A 13,227-nucleotide genomic window follows, 5' to 3' on the forward strand; every position below is an offset into this window, starting at 1 on the left:
GGGCAATAATCCCTCATCCCTGACTACATAAGAGACACAAGCACAAATTTATCTCGATGACTCTTCTTAGAACCCCAATTTTCAATAGCACAAATAAAAATCTTCATTTCTGTTTCAATACCTGGAGCAATGCGGTTATTTCAAAAGCTACCAAATTAAACAACGGCTCTTAGTTGGTTTATTTCTTCTGCATAATTCAATTTCCCCTTATGCTTATGTGACTTGATAATGCCTAAATAAATCGTCCATGAAAAACTTTCTGTTTCTTAAGATATCTGGAGGAAATTATGGAGAAGAGATCACTGAAATAAGCATCTGTCCAGATGAAGATGTAAGAGGTAGCAGATGACAGCCGTCAAAAGACCTAACTACCATTATTCCCCAAATACAAGGAAGAGGTAGAATTCAGCTTCTTTAAAAAGATGCTTACATTTGTTGGTGGACCAACTGTTAGTTCAGCTTCTCATTCGCTACATAGCCTTTCAGGTTCCTTTAGAAGACCCCAAACACCCTTTCTGAAATCAGAACAGCCTCTTGAGCATACACCATAGCTCTCTGGGTGGCTGGACTTAAGAAGGAGGTCCACTGAGGTTTCCTAAACCGAATTAGGAGGACTTTAAATGGGGAGAATCAATAAGGAAAAGTGGTACCTCTAAACCATATAGAAAGGAGAAAAGGCAAGGGGAGAATATGACTTTCAAGTTTTATAGCACAAACCTTTGCAATAACGTCCATCTGATGCCAGCTGAAATCCAGGTTTGCAAATACATTTAAAACTGCCATCTTCATTGATACACATTCCATTAAGGCACATGTTCCTTATGCTGCATTCATCCATATCTGAAAAACACAAAAGAGATACATTCTTGTATGACCAGAAGAGTAAGCTTACAGAGGAAGCCAATCTGAATGAATATAATTCTTTGTCTTCACATTTCTTGTTTTTTTGTTTGTTTGTTTTTTGTGTGTGATTATAGTCTAAGGCTAATTTTCTTCCAAACTATAGCATACAAGAAGAAGGGTCATATAAAATATGTATTCTTAAGTTCTCAGTTTTTGATCTGTGCATGCAAACTCTAGGGCTAAATTTATTTTATGACATACTGTATATATGCTTATGTATACATGTAGACACATATATGCATGTGTATACAGAAATTAAATTCATATATAATCATATATATCAAACTTCGTGTGTGTGTGTATGCATATGAAATTTGACTCAGTGAAAGCTACCAGGACTTTTTTTAAAAAAACACCAGTGTACAAACTGAAAAGTGTGTTGAAAGCCTGATAGTTATATTTACTTCACTGATATTACTTCCAATACACTGAAAAATAAAAACAAAAATCAAAACCGAGAAGGATGTAACTTAAAATGTACTTAGGCCACTTCCCAATTCTTCATAAAGTAGAAACCAAAGGACAGCTTGAAGTTTGAAGCAGTTTTATTTTTTTTTTAAATGATTTTTTATTATATTATGTTAGTCACCATACAGTACATCCCCGGTTTTCGATGTAAGGCTCGATGATTCATTAGTTGTGTATAACACCCAGTGCACCATGCAATACGTGCCCTCCTTACTACCCATCACCGGTCTATCCCATTCCCCCACCCCCCTCCCCTCTGAAGTCCTCAGTTTGTTTCTCATAGTCCATAGTCTCTCATGTTTCATTCCCCTGAAGCAGTTTTAAATAGGGGTAGGAAAAAATGTATTTTTAAAATGCAAGACTGGACTACGGAGTATAGCCATGTTAGCTAACCTTTAGGATTCCTTGATCATAGGGTTATTTCTTTAAATTCATCAATATGTTATTTTATTCAATACTACAGCTGTCTTGAGAGGCACTTGCTCTTCTAGACATGGTGTGTTTTCACTTACAGGCTTTAGTCAGACCAATGTAATTTACGATTTTTTTTCTTTTTTTTAAACAGGATTCTATCCCAACCGAGAATTCTGGCATTAAGTCTTTGAATTGAATCACTGAGATAATATTCTGCCAAAAATGTTTCTAAGAACAATTTTGAAATTCTTTTAATGTATGAATAGATTCTTGGGATCTTTCCCAAAGACGTTGGGAAAGACGATAAGAAGCATTCTTCATTTTTTGCTAAAGGTCTAAGAAGTGGAAACTCATCAATAATGGTCATATTTTCAATTCAGGAAAAAATGGCAGGGGAAAAAGACAAAATGTTTGAAACAGCCCAATTCAAAATGAGGTGATTAATTCAAGAGGCAAGATAGCGGCTTCTCAATAGTCAATGTCTCAAACAAATTTTACATTTCCAGGTACTCAGCAGTGTTTTCTTACTAGACAGACACTTTAAACAGAAGGATTATAAATGTTGAAAGAATATATGGCACAAGTCACCTATACTTCAATTAAAAATTTAAAAAAGAAATAAAGGAGATTAGGTGTGTCACATTAAAAAAAACAACGTACAAATTCCAATGGCATGAAATTAGGAAGTAATGATCTATGATAGAAGTTTCATCATCACCAGGGATCTTTAAAGGACAAACTCTCCTCATATATTTGAAATGTTATTTGACTCACAGAAACGTAATTAAAGACATGAATATTGTTGAAAAGTATGCTCACCTCCCCCATAACAATATGTGAAATATATTTGCTACTTTGACTTTTCACTCCATATTTGGCTTGGTCTTGTTAAATACTTTTTTTTGTTTTTAAGATTTTATTTATTTATTTGTCAGCGAAAGAGAGAGAGAGAGAGCACAAACAGGGGGAGTAGCAGGCAGAGGGAGAAGCAGGCTCCCCACTGACCAAGGAGCCCGATGCAGGACTCGATCCCAGGACCCTGGGACCATAACATGAGCTGAAGGCAGACACTTAGCCAACTGAGCCATCCAGGCATCCCTTGTTAAAGACTTCTGATATTGAAAACATGATGAGGACGGGGATGAATATTATCCTGCTGCCCTGACTACCATCTTGCTACCACTTACCTTCACAGTTCTTCCCATCTCGTGTCACGTGAAAGCCCGCGTTACACACACAGTGGAAACTGCCGTCCGTGTTGATGCAACGTCCATTATTGCAGATACGGCCATTCTGTAAACATTCGTCGATGTCTAAAATTGAAGTTAAAACAGAAGAAATAGCTTTACTTGGTGGATTTACAATTATTTTATATCTCCCTCCCTCCATCTCCAAACCCATGATGGTAGTCTCAGGGTTTAATTACCAAATATTCTTCAACATAAACGTGACATCCAGTAATGTGAGATTTTAGATGACTAACTAGAGTTTGCAAGACATATGACAGAAAAAGAATGCCAATATAAGAGCATTTGATCTAACTCTAATTTCTAATAAGACCCCTTATATCTCAGCTGTATACACAAAACAGATTCTTCCTCATTTTCCTAGCTAATTTAATGAGCCAGTATATATCATTGTTTATATTAAACTTCGGCTGGCATCTTTCAACACATGCTCAAAAAGGCAGATCTCATAGCTACATCAGAACAATAAAACAAAAATCCTATTAAAAAATTTAATTCCATCTGAAAACCAGCAATCACATGAAATGTTTACCTTCCTTATGGCAGTTCTGGTCTAAGTACAGTTTTATTGTTTATATATTCTTAGTTTCTTTTATAACTTCATAAGTATTCTATCTACCAAATAAAATATGGGGGCATTTCCCCTTCTTAATGCTGTATTTCATGCTATGCCAAAGTCAACAACAGAGTTCGATACAGAAGTGTTAACAAAGGACAATAACTCGAATAACCTATATCTGATCTCTCATTTAAAGATCAATGGTTACCTCAAATTGGCCAACATGGTACCCTGGATTATCTGTCCCCCTCTTTCTAGGCTAGATACCTGGATGAACACCAAAGACGGTGAGTACATGCTGCCTTGCCTACATAGCATACGATCTCTGCCAGGGCCTGTTCCCCAGAAGAGAGAGATCAGGGAACTGTGGAGTTGTGCCTGGGGGCAGAGCTATCTGTGCAGAGCTGAGGCCACATGTGCCTGAGTAGAAGCCCCCGAAACATGCTCTGGACGACAAGAATGTGCATTCATGGCACATTGGTTACTCTGTCTACCCTGCGTCTGCACGGTGTCTTGTGGTTGACCCTCAGACGCACTTTCTTTCTGGGCAGATCCAGCAGTGGTTTCCACACGAGTCATTGGACTAGCTGAGGCAGTCTGGGCTTTTCTTCTGTCTGATCTTTGTGCCAACAACCTACGCTCTTTTTCTCTCTCATTTATTTCTTAATCCTTGCAAAAATCTGACTTGCTCCACACTCCAAAAAATAGTAAAAGCCTCATACTCTTGAGCAGAATTTTTTTTTTTTAAGGATTCTATAATCTCTTGAGGCCCAAGGATAAAATAAACAGTATAAAGAGTTCGGCATTTTCTCTCTAACTTCAGAGCACCATCCGTCTGCCCACTGCCTCACAAGATAAATTGGAAGCCTGCCATTCAAAGTTCTTTACCGGGTCTCTGTCTGCCTCTTCTGTCCCCTTCTCTTCAGCCTGTCATGTACTTCTCCTCAGCTAAGTACACAGTCTTTCTGTTTTGTGGCCACTTTCATCTTCCCCAAAATGTGAATATGTCATCAACTCCTTATGTTTGAGATAAGCTTAGCACGAGCTCTTAAAAAAGACAGTATTTGAGGCTTTTAGGTAATCCTCAGTCTCCAATAAATTAAGTCTCAGAGTGATAACACCACCACTCGTCTATACTGGCTGGCCCTCGCCCCAGCTGAGTACGTTCAAGAGTCTCTTCTATTTGCGTATTTAATAGTGCAGAATTCTGGACACTGGTGTCAGGTTATTCTCTACTACTGCGAAATGCCTAATACACCATACGTGCTAAGTACTGTCAACAATAGTTATAATATTAATAGTGTTCTAAACTCAGTTAAACATTCAACTATCTATACTTACATGCAGTACGTAGGCCATTAATAGTAATACTAGCAGGCTGACATACTGCGCCCCAGTTTCTTCTGCTCAACACCGCCATTCACAGGTCGTGTGCTAATAGACCAATACGGCAAGAAATCTCTAAGCCCGACCACATTCAAAGCCTCTGCAACTAGTCACTGATAAAAATAAAAACTATATGTCTTCAACTCATATGAAGAGCTTTTGCTTAAAAAAGAAAAAGGCAAATAAAATTAACTCCTGTTAATAGCTGACATTTTTTTTTAAAGTGATAGAAACCTTTTGCCAAGGGATGTACTGTATGGCGACTAACATAATATAATAAAAAAAAAAACATAAAAAAAAGAAACCTTTTGAAATTTCCTTGTATTTAATTTTAACACAGAATTCTCTTGCTTTTATCTGGCTTTACTGGATCAGTGAAATACCTCATTCTGTGCCAGATTTATAGAGACATAGATATTTGAGTTCCCTGCGGGTTAAAAGCACATCTTATTTCTGTCCCAGAAACTCGATATATCAGTCGTCTGATAAAAGGCATATAGGATGATGTAATAGGCTAATTAATAAACCCGAGGAGAAAATTTTGTGAGCATTGATAGGAGTGCTTCTCAAACCTCAGTGTGCTTATGGATCACTGGGGGGTCTTGTTAAAATACTGACTGTGGTTTAGTAGGCCTGAGGTGGGACCTGAGATTCTGCATTTCCCACCAGCTCCCGGGCAATGCTGCTGTGACCATTGTGGCTCCTTCCTTACACTATAGACCTTTCCACTAAGAAATTAATTCAATACAATTTCACCTGAAACTTTCCTCAGTTTCTGTGTCAACGAAGGAAAACCCCATTCCCTAGCTCCCAGATTAAAAATTGAGAGCAATAGTGATGAGGCAAAAAAGTAGCAAAAATAAGATATTCCCACAGGAACAGGAGCATCCTTTAAAATGATCTGCATGTCCGCCGGCTTTTATGACGCTGTCCTTCAGAGTGACAATACGTGGAATGACGTGCAAAAAGCAACAAGGGCCTATTAGCCTCTCCTGGTGAGGGTTATTCAAACTCCATTAAATTCCTTCGAAGCAAACCTCTTCCTTAGCATACGTGTGTCCTCTTACTTAGTATCTTCCGAGCTCGGACCATACCTCGGCACTCTGTCCGGGTGAGCGTGCTCTGATAGCCTGGTCGGCACTGACAGGTGTACGAGCCCTGGTTATTAATACACTCTCCTCCAGCACAAGGGTTTTTCTCACATTCATCAACATCTGCAAAATACAGTATATTTTAGGAAGAAACTAGACAGCAATAACTCATAACTTTAAGATCAGTTTATCGGTCTCCTTTACATGTTAAAACGCTTTCGAGAAATAAATAGCATAACGAAAAGGATCTTTCCTCTTTCTGCTACAACGTACTGTGTCACCAGCCACTGGAAAACCGGTCTAGACGTTAAAGTGTATTATTTTCCCCGTGTTCTTTCTCAGAGAAAAATGCCAAACATGTAGCAACGTCACACTCCAAGCTAATAAACATTTTCTCTTCCTCGAATCTGGCCTAAGGGATTCAAACAGACTACCATTTCAGAAATAGCTTCTAGGTAGAATTCCGAGTATCTCTTGGAGCTCTCTGTTTCAATAAAAAGGGGGCCTAACCTTATCTAAGCATCCCCTCCTGAGTTCCACTAAGACCGTCAGAACGAGACGTGAAACAGTTTTCATTTCAAGAGCTGTTCTCACCTACCACAAAGTCCACCCCAAAACCCTCATCCCCAGATGGGCCTCCATTGGTTTTACAGTTGTTTAGAACTATCAGTCTATTTAACAGCAAACTGGTTTATATTCCCCTGTTTGTAAAGATGAGGAAACTAAGGCTTTTGGAAGATAACCCACTTATCCAGAGTCACAGGTTTCTTGCTGCAGGTACACTCCCCCACCGTGAGCCGGATGTCCCCTCTTCCAGCCAGCTCCGGATGACCTCTACAGACTGACTGACTCTGTCTCAGCGTGTGCTAGAAGGGGATTCGTATCACCAGGCAACCACACAGTGTGAGAAACTAAGAGCTCCTTACTTCTGCCTGATTCATAATTACAGAATTGCATTGTATTAACTGAACTAAGGAAGGAATTGATTTTTAAAAAGTTAGATGGCAACTGGGTGTTCTTTGCCAATTAACAAGGGAATTATTCTTGTGTTACATTTCCTCCTTTTGCTAGCTTACATGACCTGTCAACAGCTCAAAGTTTCTCTCGTCAGTTCTTAATGACTAACTAGAGACAACTGGTGAGTTATCCATTTAAATGAGTAAAATGTGCAAAATTTCATAATTTTGGGGACAGTTTTAATGCTTTATTTGAATGGTCAGATTTTTGATAAGATAACTTACGTGAAAGTTATCAGCAACGACTTTAATGTATTTACGATGAAAGTTAAGTTATGAGAGTAGGCAGAATAATGCCCCTCCCCAAATATATTCACATCCTAATCCCCAGAACCTCTGGATATGCTACGCGGCAGAGGGGAATCAAGGTTGTTAATCAGTGGACCCTGTGGGGAGCATCTCCAGGGTTATTCAGATGGACCCTACGTAATCAAAAAGGCCCTTAAAAGTGGAAGAGGAAATTGGGAGAACCAAAGAATTAGAGAGAGACTTGCAGATGCTATGCTGCTGGCTTTGAAGATAGAGGGGGGACCATCAGCCAAGGAATACAGACAGCCTCTAGACACTGGAAAAGGCAAAGAAATGGAAACCTCCGAAAGGAACACAGTCCTGCTGACACCTTGATTTTAGCCCACTGAGACCTGTGTTGGACTTCTAACCCACAGAACTACAGATTTGTGTTGTTTTAAGCCACTAGGTTTGAGGTGATTTATTACGGTGGCAACAGAAAACCCATCTAGTCATGGGACAGAATGGCCGTAGCCTCTCATGCCAACCCGACCATAGACGTCACATACCGATGCACTCCCCACGGAGGTCCAGCTGGAATCCTTTGTTGCATTCACACCGGTAGCTTCCAGGAGTTGGAATGCAGCGTCCATTTTGACAGAGATAGCGAAACAACTGGCAGTAATCAGTGACATTGACTGGGAGCACCCCTAAAGGAATAACATTAAACCCCATTAAAATAATGGGCAAGATGCTAAATCATAAAGGAAGGAAGACTCTCTTTGGGCGCAGGTCATCTGGGCCCAGTAAAGTCTATTTCCATGTCCGCTGGGAGAGATCACCAGCAGCCAGGTCTTGCAGCCTCGCTGTGGCCTGCTCCCTACCTCTTTTCTGCCCCACACTCAAGCCTCCAGTTTGGGTAAATGACAGAGGCAATGAGTTCTTGGTAATTACTTGCAAAACTGCTTCGCATTATATAAAACTCAAAGTGTAATTTTATACCTCCTCTATGACTTCATCCTATGAATAAGATTTAAAGCTCTCCCATAACTCTCCCACAGTTGTCAATAACCAGAGGACATCAATCTGGAGAATATGAAACCTCCTATTTTTCTCTAAGCAATAGGCAAATTGAGAAACTTACATATAACACTATGTAAACCAGTTTATCTAAGAATTGATATACTGATTTAATAACTAAAGCAGCATAAACAACAACAAAACCTCAACCTGATTAATGTAAAAAATAATAATAATAATAACCAGATGACTTTTCAATCCTTACTTGGTGGTTCCCGAGACGGGTATGGATATTCCACTGGTGGTCGAGGGACTGGAACTGGAGGTCCAGGAGGAAAGCCAGGAGGAACAGGGTGAACTGGAGGAATGGGGCCAAGGGGTGGGGGAGGATAGCCTGGTCTCTCAGGAATTACCAAAGGGACGGAGCACAGCTTGTTGAAATCCTCTGGAAAAACACGACACAACAGAACACAAAAGTTGAGCCACAGCGTAACTCATATGCCTGTGGAAGTCACCCTTACATTTCAAAGAAACTTTGACTAAAATCAATCATCAAACCACATTAGATCAATTGGAGAGAAGGGAAAAAGCCAACTGACTTCATTCCCATCCTAATAGCTACAGTAGCAACCATACTGGAACAGTAATTCAAAGCCAAAACCAAACTCCCCAGAGTGTATACCACACGCCTCTCCCCAAATTTAGGAAGCCTTTACCTATGTCACGATTTACCTCAAGGAAGAATCATTCCCACTTTCTCAATTCAGTCCCATTTGTGGATCCCACAGAGCTCTAAAGAGCACATTAAAAAGCCTGGATTTTATTTTAAGCCACTGGAAGTCTTCAGCAGACTAATGTGGGATGTAATCAACCGAACATTTTCAGAAGATCAGTCTTGCTGACACAAGGAGAATGTGAAGGGACACAAGGCTATTACAGAAGACCAAGGGCAAGAAAGCATTGGCTGGACAAGGGAGGCAGCGATGGAACTGGGCAGAAGTGGACGAATTTGAAGCATATTTTAGAGATAAGTGCGTAGTGCTTCATGAAGGAGTAAATGTCAGAGCAGAGGGAACAGGAAATCAAGAATGACATAGTCTTCTGGTTTCGCAACTGGGTAGATGTTGGTGACACTTACCAAATGGGAAAAACTGCAATGGGAGCAGGTTTGGTGGGTAGAAGCCAAGTTCCATGCTGAATAAGTGAATTTTGAGATAGGAGATATCCAAGCAGATTTGCCACATAGCAGCTATGTAAGAGTTTGAAGCCTGACAGAGAAGTGAGGGTCTGGATGTAAGTTTTGGACTAATGAGTAGGTGGGTGGTATTTAAAGTCACGAGAATGAACAAGCTCACCTAGTGAAGGTGTGGAAAGTGAAGAGAAGGCTGTGCAGAGACAGAGCCCTGCGGAATACCTATTTGTAAAAAGACAACAAAGTGTTGGAGAAGCAGCACCCCATGGGGCAGAAGGAATACCAGGGGGTGGTGGGTCTGTTGTTAATGCTGCACAATGATTCCCTGAACTTGTGCACCTGAATTAATCAAGGATTTCCCTCCGACCTCATATCTAGGCCAATTACTATTTTTCATGTCAGGTCCGTATTAGAAAAAATCATCTTTACCTTTGAGACACGTTTTTTCCTGGGCTTCCAAAAAGGTGTTTTAAGACAGTATCCAGGTTGCCAGGGATGTATTTACTTAACTACTAGCACATTTTCATGTTTCCTGCAGATAGCCACATCTTGTTACAGTTCCTTCTATATGTAAACTAATCATGTGATTTTTTAAAATTTCTTTTTCTCCTTCTTGTCAGAATATTGATAATTTTATCATCACTGCCACACAGGGATTCTTCCACAGATACTTTCAATACTAGTTTTATCCACTAGTAGAAATTAGGCTAATATTACTCTTTTCTTTGTGCACTAAATCTGACTTATTCTAAGGCACTGTAATAGGTCTTATAGAAATACATTCACATTCAACCTCATAGGGAAAATCTGCCAATTTACATGTGGTTAAATACACCTAGCTACCATGTACCTTGTTGTTACTTGTTGGTCCATTACTAAAACTTCTTCAATCATATTTGGCATTTCCAACTCAGGTTAACATTATGTATTCAGAGAATTCTATTACTGAATTTTAATTATTATTTATGTGTAATTTTAACCCACACAGATTCTGTAGCACTTGACTGCATCTGGAAAGGATTTATATATTGTTTATGCTTCCCTGAACCAGGATGCTACAATCCCTCTTATGAAACCACAGTGATCCTTCCTACAGAAGTATCACCTGGAGGTGCCATATCTATCATTTCCTGGCTATTTGCTTTCCACCAAATTTCTATCACCAAGACTGTGCATCGTCTTTGAAGTCAACGATCATATCTAACTCATGACTAATTCCCATTCTGAGCCTAGCCCTGCAAATTGCACATAAGAGGAACTCATTAACCATGTGTTGGATTTAACTGGACAGCAATTATATTACGGGACTCATTTTGCTTCCAAGCAATTCAGCCTTTCTTTTTCCTTAGTCTTTTAGGATTTGTATAAAAGAAGTTGAATAGCTTATCAGGATTTCTGCTAATCAGGTTGGTATATGACTTTAAGCATGCCATTAAATTCATCTTAACCTCCGTAGGAAAGTGTATCAGAGTGGGTCCTATACTTTTTTCTACTCTCTTCAGCTCCATAACTTTCCCATGAACCCATTTACATTCAGGATCAGCAAACGGACTAGTTTTGTTCAACTGATGTCCATCTTTCCTATTTCCATTTAATCCAGAGATGATACTGATTTATTTTACACGGTGAAAACCTGACCAGTCCAAAATAATCCTTCGTGTGTGTATGTGTGTGTGTGTGTGTGTGTGTATCACTCTCCATAAGTTAAGAGCCCAGAGTTCTATAGCACTGCTACCAGAACATGTGAGCAAACAGACCCATCTGCAAATTAGCTTTTCTTTGTCAGTCTGCTTTGCCCTGGGCCTATCTTAGATTGCGGGTATTTCAGTGGTACACGAGAGAGCAGCTCCCTGCAAAGCCACACAGGGAAACAGGGTCTTCCGCTCCATGCATCCCAAGGCCAGTCTTCAGGCACTTCAACCTGCTGTCCCTCTGCCATCTATTCAAGGCCTCAGCACAGAAAGCAATCTGCATCAATGCTGCTGATTACTAAATTAGCTATGTATTTAAAAAGCCATTCTCCTAGTAGCCAAGCCACGTGTCTTAGTGGGATGTCATGTACTTCTAAACAGTGACCTACTAAAAGGTCCCCCTAGTGCACTAAGGATGGTGAGTTATAGTTTTAGGTCAAGACACGAAGCAAATCAGACAAAATATATGACTTGTTATATGTTAAAATGTATTGAAAGATTTTTATTGCTTCTTTAATCCACACAGATAATTCTCAGCCATAAACAGAAATTTTATAGTAACATCTGTGAGCAGGTGTAGAACCCAGGATAATGGGAAATTCACATTCTGCGAATAACACTCCGCAGTATTCCATTAACTCTGTGTTTATCCTTCCTCACCTTGATTCGCTCTGCTACAGTTCTCTAAGTCAAACACATGTTCAGGAATCAGATTAAGAAGGAGCTATAACCCCAGTTTTCACTTAGAACTGGTGGGAAAGATGTCACTTAATAAATTGTTCCCTCCACCTGAATGCCTCCTATGAGCCAGATTTTGCTAACTACTGTGGAAGTGGTAAGAAAGCATAAGGAATATGGGACTAGAAGAATGAATGAGATCTCCCAATGAGATTTATCAACTAGTCATAAAGCAATACATGAACACACATTGGCACAAAACAGAGTAGATGGGATTTGTGCCAAAGAACAGTAAATACCTGGAGCCCAAGACAGAAGGCAGAGTTTCCAGCTGTGGTTATCTCGGGACATCCAGGAATTAGGTCCTGTCGGGAATCATGTTAGGATCCTACCGGACAAGAGGGCATGTAACAAGCAAAGTGGCAGGGGGTAGGAAGTAGGGGGAAGAACATGAACTGAGGAGAAGTTTTAGGAAAAAAGGGAAGAGTTGAATTTAGAGATTTTTCAGACTGGCTTCGAGGAAAGCTTGATTGTATAATTTAACTGGAAAAATAAAGCCACCGTAAAGAAGAAGGATTAAAAAGATGAACTGGGGTCAGGTATCAGGATGCTAGATTCTCTGCCAAGTAGTAAAATTTTATTTTTAAGAAATGGAGTGACTTGGGGGCGCCTGGGTGGCACAGCGGTTAAGCATCTGCCTTCGGCTCAGGGCGTGATCCCGGTGTTCTGGGATCGAGCCCCACATCAGGCTCCTCCGCTATGAGCCTGCTTCTTCCTCTCCCACTCCCCTGCTTGTGTTCCCTCTCTCACTGGCTGTCTCTCTCTCTGTTAAATAACTAAATAAAATCTTTAAAAAAAAAAAAAGAAATGGAGTGACTTGGACCACTAGATACCACCTGAATTCATCTTGGGAAAGTTCTTCTGGATTATCTTTCCCTACCTTTTCCCCCGACCATAATTTTTTTAACCAAGCTTCAGATGAATTATGCTTTGGGAAATGTATATGGCAGCTGTGGATTTCATAGAGACGAGTTAGGAGGCCACTGCAATAGGGCAGACAAGAGACAAGGAGCTTTATGTGAAAACGGAAGGAATCTGACGGATGCGAGAGGTATAACAAAGAAAAAAAAAGTCAGTTAAGATTTGGCACCAAGGAAGAACAAAGTGTCAAACGTTAGGGAAGGAGAAAACATGTATCCAGCATAACTCAGAAAGGCTGAGAAGTGAGTCTGATTCAGTGGAGCTTTTGAGGACTCCTTGAGAGCCAACAGAAATACATGAGAGTAAGAGAGGACAAGCCCTCCTGAGAAGGTTGCTATTCGGCGGTAATAAGC

The 13,227-nt window shown here is 40.1% G+C and overlaps 1 protein-coding gene across 1 annotated transcript in view; it reads right to left on the bottom strand.

Annotated features, from left to right (window-relative positions):
• The window catches only part of FBN1 (fibrillin 1), a 225,713-nt gene that overhangs the window by 93,494 nt on the left and 118,992 nt on the right, over nucleotides 1-13,227 (bottom strand). Inside the window, exons 11-15 of the mRNA XM_026518436.4 lie at nucleotides 8,598-8,777; nucleotides 7,882-8,022; nucleotides 6,072-6,191; nucleotides 2,973-3,098; nucleotides 718-840 (exon numbers count right to left, since the gene is read on the bottom strand). Of these exons, the coding sequence (XP_026374221.2) occupies nucleotides 718-840; nucleotides 2,973-3,098; nucleotides 6,072-6,191; nucleotides 7,882-8,022; nucleotides 8,598-8,777 (690 nt within the window). The remainder of the gene's footprint in view (nucleotides 1-717; nucleotides 841-2,972; nucleotides 3,099-6,071; nucleotides 6,192-7,881; nucleotides 8,023-8,597; nucleotides 8,778-13,227) is intronic.

Source organism: Ursus arctos, unplaced genomic scaffold, assembly GCF_023065955.2.
Source record: "Ursus arctos isolate Adak ecotype North America unplaced genomic scaffold, UrsArc2.0 scaffold_36, whole genome shotgun sequence".
In the NCBI taxonomy this organism is placed as follows: Eukaryota; Metazoa; Chordata; class Mammalia; order Carnivora; family Ursidae; genus Ursus; species Ursus arctos.